Source organism: Aspergillus fumigatus, chromosome 2 (assembly GCF_000002655.1).
Source record: "Aspergillus fumigatus Af293 chromosome 2, whole genome shotgun sequence".
Classification (NCBI taxonomy): Eukaryota; Fungi; Ascomycota; class Eurotiomycetes; order Eurotiales; family Aspergillaceae; genus Aspergillus; species Aspergillus fumigatus.
The window spans coordinates 3,427,744-3,443,645 of record NC_007195.1 but is presented as its reverse complement, the minus strand read 5'-3'; the positions used below and the strand labels follow the sequence as shown (position 1 = coordinate 3,443,645).

The 15,902-nt window shown below is 56.0% G+C and overlaps 8 protein-coding genes across 8 annotated transcripts; 4 read left to right on the top strand and 4 right to left on the bottom strand.

The window, feature by feature from the left end:
- Nucleotides 1-54: 54 nt before the first annotated feature.
- srb7 (med21 domain-containing protein) lies at nt 55-844 on the bottom strand (the record flags this gene model as incomplete). The annotated part of the gene is made up of 2 exons (XM_750575.2): nt 704-844; nt 55-636 (listed from the first exon to the last, which is right to left on the bottom strand). Exons 1-2 carry the CDS (start codon nt 743-745, stop codon nt 55-57), a joined length of 624 nt encoding a protein of 207 aa, XP_755668.1. The 5' UTR covers nt 746-844.
- Nucleotides 845-944: 100 nt separating this feature from the next.
- Nucleotides 945-1,886, top strand: AFUA_2G13340 (uncharacterized protein; the record flags this gene model as incomplete). The annotated part of the gene is made up of 1 exon (XM_750574.1): nt 945-1,886. The coding sequence occupies one exon, from the start codon at nt 945-947 to the stop codon at nt 1,884-1,886; it is 942 nt and encodes a 313-aa protein (XP_755667.1).
- Nucleotides 1,887-2,112: 226 nt separating this feature from the next.
- Nucleotides 2,113-2,814, bottom strand: spc24 (kinetochore Spc24 family protein; the record flags this gene model as incomplete). The annotated part of the gene is made up of 3 exons (XM_750573.2): nt 2,113-2,290; nt 2,344-2,741; nt 2,788-2,814. The coding sequence occupies 3 exons, from the start codon at nt 2,812-2,814 to the stop codon at nt 2,113-2,115; spliced, it is 603 nt and encodes a 200-aa protein (XP_755666.2).
- A 466-nt stretch (nt 2,815-3,280) lies between these two features.
- On the top strand, nt 3,281-3,783 carry fis1 (mitochondrial fission 1 protein; the record flags this gene model as incomplete). Its single annotated transcript, XM_750572.1, has 2 exons — nt 3,281-3,403; nt 3,451-3,783. The coding sequence occupies 2 exons, from the start codon at nt 3,281-3,283 to the stop codon at nt 3,781-3,783; spliced, it is 456 nt and encodes a 151-aa protein (XP_755665.1).
- Nucleotides 3,784-4,466: 683 nt separating this feature from the next.
- On the top strand, nt 4,467-5,963 carry AFUA_2G13310 (putative RING finger domain protein; the record flags this gene model as incomplete). Its single annotated transcript, XM_750571.1, has 4 exons — nt 4,467-4,577; nt 4,637-5,175; nt 5,231-5,659; nt 5,708-5,963. 4 exons carry the CDS (start codon nt 4,467-4,469, stop codon nt 5,961-5,963), a joined length of 1,335 nt encoding a protein of 444 aa, XP_755664.1.
- A 344-nt stretch (nt 5,964-6,307) lies between these two features.
- Nucleotides 6,308-8,157, top strand: AFUA_2G13300 (amidohydrolase; the record flags this gene model as incomplete). The annotated part of the gene is made up of 2 exons (XM_750570.2): nt 6,308-6,630; nt 6,723-8,157. Exons 1-2 carry the CDS (start codon nt 6,422-6,424, stop codon nt 8,155-8,157), a joined length of 1,644 nt encoding a protein of 547 aa, XP_755663.1. The 5' UTR covers nt 6,308-6,421.
- Nucleotides 8,158-8,246: 89 nt separating this feature from the next.
- AFUA_2G13295 (putative aminotransferase family protein (LolT)) lies at nt 8,247-9,885 on the bottom strand (the record flags this gene model as incomplete). The annotated part of the gene is made up of 3 exons (XM_001481622.2): nt 9,675-9,885; nt 9,024-9,615; nt 8,247-8,934 (listed from the first exon to the last, which is right to left on the bottom strand). The coding sequence occupies exons 1-3, from the start codon at nt 9,754-9,756 to the stop codon at nt 8,247-8,249; spliced, it is 1,362 nt and encodes a 453-aa protein (XP_001481672.1). The 5' UTR covers nt 9,757-9,885.
- Nucleotides 9,886-9,988: 103 nt separating this feature from the next.
- On the bottom strand, nt 9,989-15,699 carry AFUA_2G13290 (GYF domain-containing protein). Its single transcript, XM_001481621.2, has 6 exons — nt 15,532-15,699; nt 15,151-15,441; nt 14,575-15,004; nt 12,985-14,482; nt 10,687-12,927; nt 9,989-10,632 (listed from the first exon to the last, which is right to left on the bottom strand). The coding sequence occupies exons 2-6, from the start codon at nt 15,246-15,248 to the stop codon at nt 10,325-10,327; spliced, it is 4,575 nt and encodes a 1,524-aa protein (XP_001481671.1). The 5' UTR covers nt 15,249-15,441; nt 15,532-15,699; the 3' UTR covers nt 9,989-10,324.
- Nucleotides 15,700-15,902: the final 203 nt, after the last annotated feature.

The window sequence follows — 15,902 nt, the reverse complement described above, 5'->3', positions numbered from 1 at the left end:
CACTCCAGATTCAATTGTGCGTCCCGCGCTGGACAGGCCAAAGTCAGCAAGACATCAAGCATATTTCTCGAGTAGCTCCCGATCCCCATATAACCCCGTCTCAACTGCCGTCAGCACATTCTCCAGTGTCCTCCTCAACCTCTTCAACTCCCTCATCTTCAGTTCCCGCTCCTCCTCTACCTGCCTCAACTCCCCCTCCAGCTCCCGAATCCGCTTCTCCTGCTCCGCCTCGGAGCTATCAATCCCCGGCAACACCGATATCAGATACTCAATCTGCTGCTCCTTGATGATTAAATCCCGCGCGAGCTCCCGCTGACGACTCGCAAACGTCCGCGGACTATCCGGCGCCGGCAGGTTCGGGTCCGCACCTGCGCCCGCTGCTGGGCCGGGCGTTTGCGCGCCCTCGCCTACGCTTGTGCCTGCGCCTGCGGCGCCATGCGCGGGATTCTGGGCCGGGGGGGAGGCCTGGGACAGCGCGGGAACCGGTGCGCCGGCGGGGACTGGCGGCGCGGTGGAGTTCTTGGGGATTTTGGCGAGGGCTGGAGCGGCGTCTGGGACGTCTGGGGGTGGGATTGCGGGAGAGTTGTCGTGGTACGTGCTTAAGTAGCCTATCGTGGCGTAGAATTGGGTTGCGAGCTGTTGAGGTGCGGGTTAGGTCGGTGGTTTTGGAGGGGGATGTTTGGGGGTGGATGGGGTGAGGTACCTGGTCTAGGCAGGTCTGGAGTTGGGTTAGGATGTCGGCCATTTTGCGGTTGATACGTGGTTGAGTAAGGGTAGGTAGGGAAGTAAAGCCCTTCTCGGCGAGGTCTGTTGATGTAGGGCGAGATTAGAAAGATAGTTGGAGAAATGAGTGTGAATGCGGAGAAGCCAAAGCGGTGATGCGGTCAGAAGTAGAACAGAGATAGTTTCCTCTAGCTTCACAACCAACCATCGGATGGCTTGATATGAATCGGATCCATCTTCTCACCAAACTCTTCCGGCGCAATTTCTCAGCCAGTCCATTCCATCGCCAGCTCGACCCCTTCACTCGCCGCCTTTTCAAGCTTCCTTCTCCTCCGCCCTCGCCATCGCAACACCACAATGACCTCGCATCCTTCCTCGCCCACGCAGAGCGGACCGCCCTCCCGACGACAAGCACTACCTACATAGGCACTCACTACGAATACACAGTTCAGCAAACCCTCCGGCACTTCGCCTTCTCTCTTCACCGAGTCGGAGGTCGTGACGATGCAGGTGTCGACCTCGTAGGCACCTGGCACCTCCCGCAACACGAGCATCCCCTACGCGTATTCGTGCAATGCAAGGCCCTCAAGACAAAGCTGGGCCCGAATCTCGTCCGGGAGCTCGAAGGGACGTTCCGCCGGTCACCTGTGGGGTGGCGCACGGGGACGAAGATCGGAATTTTGGTTGGCCCTCGTGAGGCGACGAAGGGGGTTCGGGATGCGATGGCGCGAAGTGCATATCCGCTTCTGTGGATGATGGTTGAGCGAAACGGAGAGCTGCATCAGGCGCTGTGGAATGGTTGCGCTGAGGATCTAGGTCTGGGGGCATTGGGGGTGGAGATGGTGTATGGGGTTGGTGCGTTGGGCAGAAGGATCAGATTGACCTGGGATGGGTCTGAATTGCCTTCTATGGATCAGGTCGAGGATCTGATGATGCAGCGGCAGAATGAGTGGCTACGGCTATGGGATGCTGACTCTGAGATGTCCGCGGCGCGTAGAGGAGAATTATTGGATCTTGTACAGCAGCTGTATCCTGACGAGAAGCCGCTCTTGTTAGGAGCTGGTACGTGCACTACTCTGACCGAGACGGATAGGTCCAAGGTCCTGCAGCTGCTGCGCAACAGGCTACAAACGCCTGCTGAGAACACTGAAAGTTCAGCATGACCTCATCTGCTCGACTGTGACGAGGTACAATCTAGTCAATGGCCACGGTTGAAGAACGGTATATCCGATTGACAATATAAACAAATCCCTGGGTATATCAAGCAATAAAAGGCGAAATGCAAAAACAAAAGTCACAAGCGCCGCATCGTCATATCCCGTGACTCAAATCCTGTACGCCTCAGGTCAACCTGGGAGAAAACCAAACGCCATAACCAGATTGCACAACTCAACCCTGCATGGTTGACCAAAAGTAATTGGCATAGAAAAAACGCGAGAACTTGGGGTCCATATTGACCACGTGGACGTCTCCCTTGCGACTGTTGCGAATAACGGCCTTGCTGAAGTTGCCGGCCTCGTCCGCCTCGATATCAATGCCCAAGGACCGGTAGATTTTGAGGCGAAGTCTGTCGCATAATCAGTCAGAACTCTCCAGTAAAAACAGAGAAGCACCACCCACATAGTCGCATCATCGGCCTCCCTCTCTCTCCGCGTAGCTTCGTCGCCCTCGAGCCCCTGCGCTTCCAACTCAGCCAGTCTCTCCTTGAGCATCTCTAGCTCGCCTTCCAGCCTCTCGCTCTCAATCTCCAGCTCTGTTGCGGCCTTGGCGATCCGGAATTTCTTCGTGTCGAGCTCAACCATCTGCGCAGCGTGCTTTGCCGAGTCGTGTGAGGACACGGCTTCCTCATGTTGCGCGGTCAGGGCATGCAAGTTACGGGAGAGTTTACGGAGTGCCGACTCGGCATCGCGCATACGGAGCTCGCGAGATTGTTGCAATGTAGATAGGGAGTCATTGATGCGGGTGACGGCTTGTTTGTCCGGTTGGATATTGAAGTTGCCGATGGTGTGGTGGATGAGCTGCGGTTGTTAGTCTGAATCCGGAAAAACATCTTCCAAAACATACTGTCGCGGGGTCCTCGTCGAGCAACATTTTGTATAATGGGGAGAAATGTCACAGCCGGTCGTTGTTCTTTGGATCGTGTTGATGGATCAAGACCATGGAGATATGGACTGTTGATGGTTCGCTGTTGGGGGAGCAACAGCCACCAGCGCCACACGTGTGGTGACACAGCCACATGTTGGTGGGTGACGAAACATCGTGATGACCTGCTAAGAATGGAGTTGACTAGATTGGATGCTTCTTTACTCAGTGAAAAATAATCTCTCTGTTGAGGTTTCTGATCTGCTTGTATACCAATATACCTAGCTCCTTTGCTCTAATCCGATCTACACTCTCACGAATATCTCTACCCCACGATGGGATCCAACCTACCCTGTATGTCTTATCCAAGGCTACAATCATTTCTCCTTGGGAAGTATCGAAACTGACCTGACCATCTTGCTTCCTTAGATGCTGCGGACGCTGAAAGGTTAGCATTATCCGGCTGTCGATCGCTATGCCCACGCTAAACTACCCTGATTCTAGTCCGTTGAAACCAGCAGAGCTCCAAGTCTTGCGGGCCCAGTACGAGAAGGAGGGTGACTATGTTGGAATCCAGACGAAATTCAACTACGCATGGGTATGCCGACTGCTATTCTGTTTCCAGTCTACCGGCTGACAAGATAGGGCTTGATCAAATCCAACGCTCGGACGGACCAGCAAGAGGGCGTCCGTCTTCTGTCAGAAATCTTCCGCGCTGCCCCAGAGCGACGACGCGAATGTCTCTACTACTTGGCCTTGGGGAACTACAAGCTCGGAAACTACGGCGAAGCCCGGCGATACAATGATCTGCTGCTGGAGAAGGAACCAGGGAACCTGCAAGCTGCCAGCCTCGGTTCGCTGATCGATGACAAGGTCTCCAAAGAGGGTCTGATGGGCATTGCGATCGTGGGTGGCCTGGCTCTGGCCGCTGGAATAGTAGGCGGTCTTGTCTTCAAGGGTGCCGCAAAGAGACGATGAGCGGGATTGGCTCTTCGGTTTTGAACATCGTGTATATATCATGATTCTCCTCCTCATTTGTCCGGGCTTTATTTTTATTTAGCATATGGGGCGTTTGTCTGTTGTTTGAGCGCGCAGGACCACTGGGAGATTTTTTGATCCTTCAAGGAATGCTGGATGAATTATGTGTACAGTACACTGCTGTCTGTCGTCTGCGTTGGTACCTGAATCCAATCCAATAATCAAAGCTGTCTATAGAATGTGGCTGGCTGTGGAAATATGAATGAAGCTGTCAGGCAGTCCGCCACCCGTTGAATCAGCAGTCAGACGTCATCCGCCGCCGCACATCGGCCTGTATTGTTCGCCTGACGTGCTCCACTCACTCTTCTTCCTCGGCCGCATCTATTGCATTCTTTGGCAAGTCATTTGCTCTTCTTTTATTATCATCCTTTACTATCAGGTCATTCTTATGGAGATCATGCATAGCTTCACCTGGTGAAGGGAAACAGTCGCCCTGCTGTCAATATGTTTCTGGATGATTCAGAGATCCTAAGGAATACGACACGCGAGATTCCAACTGTCTGACCTGCCGGTACTCTTCGCATTGTTTCTACCTCTCGGGATTTACATAGTTATTTCATCGGATTTTTCTCAACATCTGTTAGACTTTTCTTCCTTCGTATAACGTCATGGACAACGTTGCTATGGCTGATGCGGGGGACCGCATGTTCTGTCATGCGTGTGGTGGAGTTTGGCTGAAAAATGCTGCTAATGGGTTGGACTGTCCTCACTGCCAGTCTGATTTCACAGAGATTGTACGAACCCCAGTTACGTGCTCGGCATCTTTTGGATCTCTGCTAATCGTCGATATCAGATTGAAATCCCGCCTGATACGGAAGACTCCTCCTCTCGACCCACGAATGACTCCCCACCCCGCGAAGAGAATAATCAACCCAACGTCAACCCTTGGGCCGATCATAACCCCTGGGCAAATGAAGAGGGCTATGGAGGAGACGACAACACATGGCGGCCGGGGTTCTCACGTCGTACATATAGGTCCCCCGATGGCCGGTTTACTTTCACAACCACCACCACCACTTTGGGTGGCGGCGGCTTTCACATGGGCCGATCCATGGACCAAAGACAAATGCCCATAGACCCATTGATACCGGTGGTGCGCAGCTTGGACACTATATTCCACGGGTTGGCCGACACCTACCGGCATGGCCAGAATCAGGATCAGAACCAGAATCAAAACCAAAATCGGAACGCCACCGGTCAGGAGAATGAAACGGTCGCCGACGAGCATCGTGCGCGGAGTGAGTCACCCGAATTCCGTGCAACTGGCAGGCTATTTGCGCGAGATGCGGATGGTCCGCAGCCGATGGCACCACCTTTCGGCACCCTCGGAGAGTACGTCGCCATTTTCGTTTAGTGTTTATGGTCCATGGCTGACTTCCTTTGATAGTATCCTCGAACTGTTTCGCGCCGACTTTGGGGGCGGTATGGAAGGTGGAGGAGTGCGTGTGATGACGGGTCCGAATCCCCTGGCCATGCTTTCGACTCTGCTCAACTTCGATCGACACGGGGATGCGGTGTACTCGCAGGAGGAACTGGACCGGGTTATCTCGCAGTTGATCGACCAGAATCTCAATCGAACTGGGGCTCCCCCGGCTCCGCAAAGCGCTATTCGGGCCCTGCCGAAGAAGAAAGTCGATGAGGAGATGCTAGGCAGTGATGGCAAAGCAGAGTGCTCGATTTGCATGGAGCAAGTCGAACTAGGCACGGAAGTCGCTGTCTTACATTGCAAACACTGGTTTCACTATCCCTGCATTGAAGCCTGGTTAAGCCAGCATAATACATGTCCGCATTGTCGCAGGGGGATTGATATCCCACAGTAAGTATACTTCATGGGTTGTCGATAGTGATACTGACCAATTTACAGAGCTGAAGGAACCAGGCAGGATCCTGTTGTCATTAACGACAGTCCTGAACCTCCATCTCCCGAGCGCCGTCGTAGTAGTGGTCTAGCTCAGCATAGCGAACAGGCCCCTCCCACATGGGGTGAACATCCGTCGTGGAACACGTCAGAATCAAACGAGCATAACCAAGGCCAATCCAGTCACAATGAAGGTAGCAGTAGCGGTGGTGGCAACGGAGGGTTTACCGGGTGGGTTAGGAGTCATTTTGGGGGCAGCTAATCGCTCATTCATGAAGCATCCGAACTTGGGTTAAGTCTTTATAGGCTACGGCTCCTAGGTACATTGGGTCTGACTGATGAATACTCTTTTTTATCATTATCCGGGGCTTGATTAGCATGAGCATGGGATGAGCCCGTGCATTGATGTAAATAACGACTCCAGCGTTGCTGAATATATCCTCAACACCATCCAATACCAGCAGAATGTCTCGTGTCAGTAGCGACTGCAGCACCAGTCTCATTCAATCCCAGTCCATCACTCGACTGACCAATTCGACCCTTGAATTAGGTTTATTAAAAAGTAATTCTCCACAACACGAAGCTCCACGGGCCCCCGCCCCCGCCACGCCTTGTGGATGACAGCTTGGACATCGCTCCAGAAGACTATATATACGAGTCTTGTCTTTCTTTCATAATTTCTTTTTCAACGTTGGTCATTATTTCGTCATTCACTGCAATATGAAAACCGTCTTCACCAATGGCCTCATCGTCCGAGGCAACGGGAGCTCACAATCGGAGCCCGTCCTGGGCTGCATGGTCGTCGAGGACGACAAGATAGCATACATTGGCGCTGAGAACGACGAGTCCGTCGCACAAGCAAAACAAGCACCAGGCGTCGAGGTCGTAGACCTGCACCGACGAACCGTCATCCCGGGGTTCATTGATGGGTATGTCTCCCTCATTCATCTGTTCAATAAGAACGCGACACTACGCTTCCCTTATGGTTTCGCTACGCTCGCAACTAACACAAAGACAAAAGACACATGCATCTCCTCCTGTTCGGCGCAGGCCTCTCCAAAATCGACCTCGGGCACTGCAGATCCCTCTCCGACATCCGCTCTACCATCAAGACCGCCGCCGCACAGCTCCCGCACGCCCCCCGCCTCTTCTGCCGCGGGTGGATGCACTCCATGACAGACGGGCAGGCGCTCGCCAGCATGCTCGACGACCTCGACCCCCGGCCCATCTTCATCGACTCGAAAGACCTGCACAGCGCATGGTGCAACACCGCCGCGCTGCGCGAGCTCGGCGTCGCGGACACGCCTGACCCGGCAGGCGGGGTCATCCACCGCGGGGAAGACGGACAGCCGAGCGGGTTACTCTCCGAGGCGGCGGCGGTGAATATCGTGTGGCCGCATGTGGCGCGGGTCGCGACGGCGGAGGAGAAGATGGAGTTTGTGCGGAGTGCCGTGCGCGCGTACAATGCGGCGGGGTATACCGGGGTGGTGGAGATGGCGACGGACGAGAACGTGTGGGGGACGATGCTGGCGCTGCGACAGACCGAAAAGGTGTCGCTGCGGCTGGCGGCGCATTGGATTATCACGCCGGCGGCGACGGTGGAGGAGTGTCTGTCGCAGGTGGACCGCGCGATCGAGCTGCATGCGGTGTATAATGCGCGCTCATCGCCGGATTTCCGCATCGCGGGCATCAAGGTCATCTGCGACGGGGTGGTGGATGCGTGCACCGCGGCGCTGCTGCTGCCGTATGCTGCTGCTGCTGCTGCGACTGCCGATGGTGACGGGCCGACGAACTGCGAGCCGCTGTGGCCGGCCGACATGCTGCGGGCCGTAGTGGCCAAGGCGGACGCTGCGGGCCTGCAGTGCGCGCTGCATGCGATCGGCGATGCGACGGTGCGGCTGGCAATCGACACGCTGGCCGCGGTGGGCACGCCCGGCCGGCGGCATCGCATCGAGCATCTGGAGCTGACGGCGCCTGAGGACGCGGCGCGGCTGGGCCAGCTGGGGATCACGGCCTCGGTGCAGCCGGTGCATGCGGACCCGGCGATTCTGCGTGCGTGGCCGCGGCTGCTGGGCGAGGAGCGATGCGCGCGTGCGTTTGCGTATGCCGAGTTTGCGGCCCACCGGGCGCCGCTGGCCATTGGGACGGACTCGCCGACGGCGCCGCACCTGCCGCTGAGGAATCTGTATACGGCGACAACGCGGCGGTCGGCGAGGGAGCCGGAGTCAACTGTGACGGTAAACCCGCAGTTCAAGCTGTCGCTGCTGCAGGCGGTTTCGGCGGCGACGGCCGGCTCGGCGTACTCGTGCTTTGCGGATGGGTTCACGGGGAGCCTGGAGGTCGGGAAGAAGGCGGATTTTGCAGTCCTGGAGATGGAGTGGGAGGCCGAGAAGCTGCTGGAGGCCTCGGTGTGCGAGACATACTTTGATGGAAGGAGGGTGTACAGCCGTTCCTAGGCAGTTGCTGACGCAGAATTCATGTAGAGATATATATATATATATATATATACACCTAAGGAAGTATATACACGTAGGAAATATCACCATCACAACTTTGGCTCGGCAAACTTCTTCACCAGCTTGTTGCATAGCTCGTTCAGCACACCTGCAAGCCACTCGAAATCGCTCTTCTCCAAGTAAACCTGCGCACTCAGCCGGGTCCACAACCACCCGCCGTGCGCAAACACAGGCACAAAGGTCCCATAGTCCCGCACCAACGCCTTCTGGATCTCCCCAGCAACCTCCGCGGCCTGCGCAGCCTGCAGCGTCAATCGAGCCGAGGCCGTCTTCGGATCCTGCTCACTACCAGACACGGCAAACGGCAGCCGCACGGTCGCCATGGCACAGCGGCGCAGCTGACTGACCTCTCCGGGCTTCAAGCCGGGCTCCTGCATCACCTCCGTGCCCAGCGCCGCGGCAACAATGTCCCCGGCCTCCATCGCCAGCTTCTCCAGGTAAGCGTAGATGCGGTCCTCGCCGCCGCAGACCTGGGAGCGGAATTTCAGCGCTGCCGGAACACACAGGTACGCCGTGTCGTCGGTGGTCGCGACGAACTCGAAGAGCTCCTCGAAGGCGGACTTGCCCGAGCCGCTGCTGCGCATGAGCGAGGGCGCGGTGGTGGGGGAGTCCGGGGATGGGATGAAGCCCCAGGAAGTGGGGAGAGTGGTCCGGATGAGATGCTGGTTGCGAAGGGGGACGTAGAGGATGGCGCTGCCGCGGGGGGTATACAGCCACCTTAATCACATCATTAGTATGGAACAACTCGAGTCAAAGGTTGAGAAAAAAAAAAAAAAAAAAAAAAAAAAAAAAAAAAAAAAACCCACTTGTGACAATTCGTCGTGAAGAAATCCGGCTGCAAAGCACCCAGATCCAGGGGAATCTGCCCGATCCCATGTGCCCCGTCCACAACGCTCAAGATCCCCTCGGCGCGACACGCCTCGATCAACCGCTCAAACGGGAACCGCACGCCAGGCAAACTGACAATCGTATCAAACACCGCAACACGAACCGTCAACCCCTCCGCCGTAGCACTCGCCACGACCTCCAGGAACTTCCGCACCAGCTCGTCATGGCTAATGGGGAACTGGTACTGGACCTTGCGCAGCTGCAGCGGCGTGGTCTCAGTCAGCGAGACAAGGGTCTTCTCGACAGCGCCGTACACGGTGTCGAAATACACCAGCACATCGCCCTGCTTGAAGACAAGGTTGCGCAGGACGGTGTTGACGCCCGTCGAGGCGTTCTTGACGAACACGCACTCGTTGGTGGGCACATTGAGCAGCGAGGCCACGGCGCGGCGGGCTTCGTCTATCAATTGGGGCTGGATGTGCCGGATGAACGGATCCGGACGGGCCTCCACTTGCGATTGGAAGTGTCGCAGAGCTGTCTGCACTGCAACGGGATATGTGCCAAACGAGCCTGGGGGAAGGGAAGGTGTTAGTGAGGTCAATGAAACTCTCGACTCGAAGGGAACCTGCCATGATTGAGGTTTTTGAAGTCGGGGTCGAACATGAAGTGAGATTTTGCCATAGAGGCACCAAAGGGTGTGGGAGCGGACATTTTGTTCAAGAAGAATCCCTATAGTTAGAATCTGGAGGGGAATCAGAGGGAATGGCAGAACCAGCAGAGGATGAGAGAAGATAAACAACTCCGTACGAATCCGAGGATCTTGGATGGAGTCACGCAGGCCCCGCCAAGTGAGTCATACAACTTACGCCCTATTGATGACATGGGATAGTGAGTTTACAGCAGTGCACTGACTCTTCGCAAATAGAAATCAGTTCAGCTCAGTTATTACAATCCATTACCATGAAGGGTGTCTGTAGCAGCGCAATCGTGGTACTGCGGATATCGTCGGGTTTCGCACATCACAACCAGATAATCAATCATACTGCGGACACAGTCCGTGAGAAGCTCTAACAAGTGCCACAGGACGCACTTGACGTAATTGAACGAGAGAGTTTGACGATTTATTCTGAATGGACTACACGAGCCGAAGACAAGCCCAGCTGCGAACAACGCGCATACCCAAATAGGCTGTAGATCTCATATCTACGCACAGGAGCAACAGGATACTGGATCCATCGTGTATTCTCGACATCACACAGCCCATGTACAGGTTCATCATTCACCGTTTGCCCTTCTTACGGGGGGCCACCACCTTGAACGCTGCGTTACTACTCTCCTCTTCGCGGTGCGCATTGGACGATCCCTTCTTGGCCACTTCACTCCATCCACCCCCGGCAGCATTCTTCTGGTCCGCAAGGGCGCTGGGTGCTACGGGGTCAACAATGCCCTTATCTGCTAGCTTGCGGCGGCGAATGAACTCCTCCGCAAATCGCCGACCATCCAGCGTCTGCGAGTTGGCATACACCGAGTCCGAGATAATCTCCGCCTCGGCAGGCAAGAGGAGCAATTGTTGCACGAAGTCATCCACTAAAATCACCATCAGTTGTTTGTTCTCGATGATTGCATAGATGCAGAACTCACCATTGATATTGCTGTTCAGCCCCTTACCCAAAGACAACTTGGCCCATTTGGTAAACTCCTCCAGGGCGCGGTTGGCGTTTGACGGCGGGGCGCTACCGACAGCTACAGGTCGGGGAGAGGCTACGGGTACGGCCCGGGGCTTGGCGGGCGATGCGGCCGGTGGAACATTACCGCTGGTAGCGCGGGGACCAGATGGTGCGGCAGGAGGAGGTTTGGGCTTTCCGCCGGCGCCCACGGTAGTCCAAGCACCGGAGCTGACTGCGGCAACAGGGGCTGTCGCAGGAGCCTTGCTGGCGAGATCCGCATACCGCTTGCCGGTCGATGTCGCGGGTGGAGAAACAGCTGCGGTCTGAGCAGCGGCCGCGGCAGCCGCCAGGCGTTGCTTGCGGGCCTCCTCTTCCTTCTGGATCTGAGCAAGCGTCTTCTTTGCCCCACCACCAGTGGTAGTGGCCTGACCCTTGTTGTTCCAGACGGAACCGGTGGACGTCGGAGTAGCCGGAGATCCAGCACTGGCCCAGTTGGCGGTGGATGGAAGACCGGGGGCTTGCGCTTGCGCTTGGCTCAAACGCTCCTGCTCGGCAAGGAGTTGCGCACGACGAGCGGCAGCGGCCATTTCTTCCCTCTGAGCAGCATTACGAGCCTCCGCCTCTTGAATCTCCTTCAACGAAGGTCCCTTGGGCATTTCGTTACCCCCTCTGGCCCAAGGCGCGATGGACGTGGTGGGAGCCTCGACAGGGGTCTGCGTCTGCGACCGCGAGTTCGCTGCCAGGGACTCGGCGACATTCTGACGGTTACGCTGTGCGGCAGGAGCGGGGAGCGGCGACGCAGAAGGCGGAGGGGGCATAGCGGTGTCGTCTTTGGCGCCCCACGCAGAGTCGGCGTGAGACTGCTCATTCTGCTGCTGCTGCTGCTGCTGCTGCTCCTGCTGTTCCTGCTGCTGTCTCTGAGCGGATGCAGCTTTCTGGACTTGTTGAGACAGAGTGAGCGGGGCTTCCTCGCTTGGTGCGGTGCCCTGGTCAACAACACCAGAGCTGGTACCGGTCTTCTGAGGAGAACCGATGGGTGCCATTTCCTGCTGCTGGGAAGGTTCGGTAGCATGATGGGAAGGATGACCTTGAGCATTTTGCATGCCGAAATCGCCTTCCTGCGCTCTCAGTGCATGAAACTGACGCAGCCGGTCTTCGCGGGCCTGCTGCTCGAAAATGCCTTCTCCCTGAGTACTGTCAAACTGTTCTTGTTCCTGCTGTAGCCGGGCACGGTCTTGCAACATCGTGGCTACTTGTTGGGAATGAAAGAGATTGTCCGGCTGCCGAGCCGCAAAAGAGGACGGGCTGCCAAATGCGAACGGATCCGGACGACTGATGTTCAAGCGATCAAGGAGCGGCGCAAGTTGATGCGGGCTATTGACCAGATCGGCTCCGACCATCTGCGGGCCCTGCCTCAAGGGTGCTGCTGCATCGAAGAAACCAGCCACAGACTGAGGCGGCTGCTGCTGCATTGGCCCCTGAATCGGAGATGGCTGGAATCCAATGGGTGAAGCAATGCTGCCAAAGCTAGGCTGGCTGTGAAGGCTGTGGGCGCTGGAATGATGCTGAAGTTGAGGGTGGATGCCAGGATGGACGGCGCCTTGCAACTGCATCTGCTTCATCATCGCCTGCTGCTGAGCGAGATGCTCCTTCTGTCTGGCCATCAAATACTGTTCCTCTTGCTTCCGACGCTCCAGAGCGTTCTGCTGCTCGGCGGTTAAGGTGGTACCAAAACTCGGGAAGCTGCCAGGGAAGGGAGGCTGCGCGGTGGTGGATCCGGTCCAAGGAGCACCAGCGTTGGGGTCGGGTCCATGAGGAATTCCGATCTGAGGTACGAGGAAGGGCTCGCGAGAGTTCCCAATGCGTCGCACCAGCTGCGCCAATGGTTCAAACTCTGGATCTTCGAGCTTCTTGATCTGCAGATCGGGGCTGAAAAAGCCAGCCTTGAACCAGTCGTGCATTTCCAACCCGGTCCATGGACCTTGAATGTTACCCTGAGGATCACGGTAAATCCAGCGCATTCGGTCGGGCATCACCATGGTCCGTTGTTGGGCAGGAGGCACAGACCCAGCGTTGCTTCCGGACTGTCCTGGAGTTTGACTCGGTTGTGGTGCTTCGGAAGCCATAGAGGCCGGAACGGAACCGATCGCAGAGACAGGAGTCTGGGACGTTGAGGTTGTCGTCGGTTGACCAGCTTTGTCTCCTTGTGAGACTTCTTCACAAAAAGGGTCAGTGTATTGGAAAATCTATATAGGAGCATAGTTAGACCTACCTTGATGTTGAGAACCATCCTCCAAACTGCCTTGTCTGGCTTGATCCCCTTGCATCTGCTCCTGCATTGCTGGGGGGAAAAGAGAGCCTAGCTTGCTGGAGCGGCCAATACTGCCAGTACCCGTAATACCAGGGCTGAAGATGCCACCGCCTCCCAGCGTTGACAGACTAGGTGACTGAAGATCAGCCATGGTGCCGAAGATGGGATCACCGAAGCCGGTAGAGAAGGCGGACCTCTCTCGAGTAGGAGTCCCAACAACGCCAGAAGACCAAGCCGAAGCGCCTCCCAGAGTAGGAAGGCCGCCGAGACCGCCGAGACCAGAATAGCTGCGGTTGCCTGCGGCACTGGAAGTCTGGCTACGGTCGATAGAAGGAAGATCCATGCCCGACCCTATTCTTCGCATCGAGCTGAATGGACCGGCCGAATCTCGAAGACCCGAAAGGCCAGGGTGGTGGGTGTTCTGAATGTCCGATCCGTCGGTCTCGACATCATCAGCGTCGATCCGTTCGCCCTGCGGGCTTTGGTAAGGATTGGTGTTGGTCGGGCTAGTAGGTTCCTGGCCTTGGAGTAAGCTCGGCGTGGGGTTGCGAGAATTTTCGTGGCTCTGCATTAGCTCTCTGAAGCCCGGAATACTCGATGTCATTCCAAATGCGGAGAAGCCCAGCTGGTCCGCGGTCTGGGACGGCGCGCTCGCGTCCTGAGATCCTCCAAGGGCAGCGCTTCCACTGCGAGTGTCCTCTGCAAATGGGTTCGTCTCACTGCGGCCAGTGCGTGTCTTAACGGTTTCCCCCCAGGGTGACTGCGAGCGTTTCTCCTCCTGGTCTTCGGCCAAACGCTCCAAGTTGCTGAGAGAAGGCTTCTCCTTGATGGAGGCCGAAATATCCTCTGAGCTATCCTTGGAGAATAAGCCCTTGAGGCGACTCTCTCCGCGCACACTTCCAAAGCCCGGCTTCTTCTCTGTAGTTGGAGTTTGAGCAGCGCTCGTTCCCAAGGAGAAGGCCCCAAAGGCACCCATGGGCGAAAAGCTAGCGCTTTGCGAAGCGGTGCCCCATGGAGAGCTTGGAGCCCCAGTCGCAGCAGCTGTAGGATTAGTGGCGCTCCGTTTCAGAGAACCAAACGGAGAGGCTACTTCTCCAGAGCCACCGTCACGGGCAGGAGCTTCCTTATCCTTCTGATCCCACTTGGAGGTAGACGTAGTCTCGCGAAAATCGGTTTTGCGGCGCAATAGAGACGGAGGCGGGGTAGAGGTGGTCGGTTCGTCGCGGAAGAAACGGGAGCCACTGGTGGTAGGAGACATGGCGTTACTCACAGATTCGCCGGTCTCCCGACGCCTAGGGCCGGGGCGCGCGGAACTGGGGGAAGACGTGTTGTAGTTGTTCATGTGGCTCTGGGGATACGAAATGGATGACTTGCGTCCTCCAGTGGCAGCACCGGTATTTTCCTTGGTGGCGCTGGTCGGGGGAGGCTTGAGCGGAGAGTTGACCGAGGCGGAAAATAACTACACGATTCAGCACGGCAAGTTCCAACATGAATCAAAAGGGCGATCTTCAGGTGTTCAGAACCAAGGGGGCACACAAAGACAAAACCAACCTCTTTCTCATCATCAGTCATATCCACTAAGCCCAGAGGCTCCACCTGCCCGCCGTGATCCCAACAAATCTCAGGTCCCGAGGGATTATCCTTGGAATCCTCTCGCTTTCCCCATGCTCCGTTGGTGGGAGGAGTCTCCACGTGAGGGTTCCAGTCGGCGATAAAGTAATCCGCAACGTTTTTACCTAGAGTACCCGACTCACGCTGAGCTTTGTAGAGACTCAACAGTTGTTCTTTGGAATAACGATTCTCGCCGGCCCCGTTGCGGATTGCGCCGGATTGATTTGAGGTCATGTGTGGGGGAGTATAAGCACCGACCGTCGGATGCGTAGCAGATGTAGTTTGAGGGAGGTCTCGCGTTTGAGAAGGGTTCGTTGCGACTGACGGACGGCGGAAAGTCTGTGTTGCTCCGTTCATGCGAGTTCGAGACCTGGTAAGGCAAGGGTATCAGTTGTCAAAGAAAGTTTCAGGTTAGGTAAGGACACGTCCGCGGGCAGAGGGACCGCGAAGGGGATAGCAGATGAAATATGTATTTGACAGGGAAACGCTCAGAGGACATAAGACATGATTGCATACCATTCTCCACCGGCAGTTCCGTCACCTCTCCTGCTAGAAGCGTCCTGGGTATTGCCAGCAGCGGCCGAAGCAAAACTCGAAGGAAGTGGCGTAGGCATTGTGGAAAACAATTGGCTGACTGATGAAGGTAAATCACCGGTTCAGCGAAGAAGAGGGAGTCAAGTCAGGACAAAACTCGATCGTGTGAGAGGGTTGGTTCTCAGTGTTCTGGTGGCGGATTGGGAAAGTTGAAGGGAACGTTTTGCGTGGGAGAACGACGCACGACACGAGAGCAAAAGAGTATGTAGGTAGCTAGAAGAAGACTAGTAGATCAGTAGCCGACCGGAGAAGCTGCAAAAGGATGTATTGGAGGCAACGTTTGAGGAAGCTGTTGACACAAACCTTTTCTCTTGATAAAATGCGAGAGACTGATTATTCCTTGGAGAAGAGGATAGACGATCCAGGTCAAGATCAGGAAGATCGAGTAAAGTCAGTCGCAGAGAGTCTCAAGGTGAAAGTTCCTGGTTGCTGTGAAAAATGGACTGAGGCGGCGGGCGAATGGCAGGCAGCGCGTGGAATTATCACACGGTCTCTCTCCAGTGTCTGGGGGCTTGGGCTTGGGCTGTTTTCATTGCCAGCCACTTTTACGCGGTTTTACCATACAGGGCATCCACAAACGCACAAAGAATGGGTGCAGCCTTACAGGTATCTTACTTTCCTACCTACATCAGAGGCATCGAGTCAATTAGAAAACATTGTGAGGAGGCGTGTAT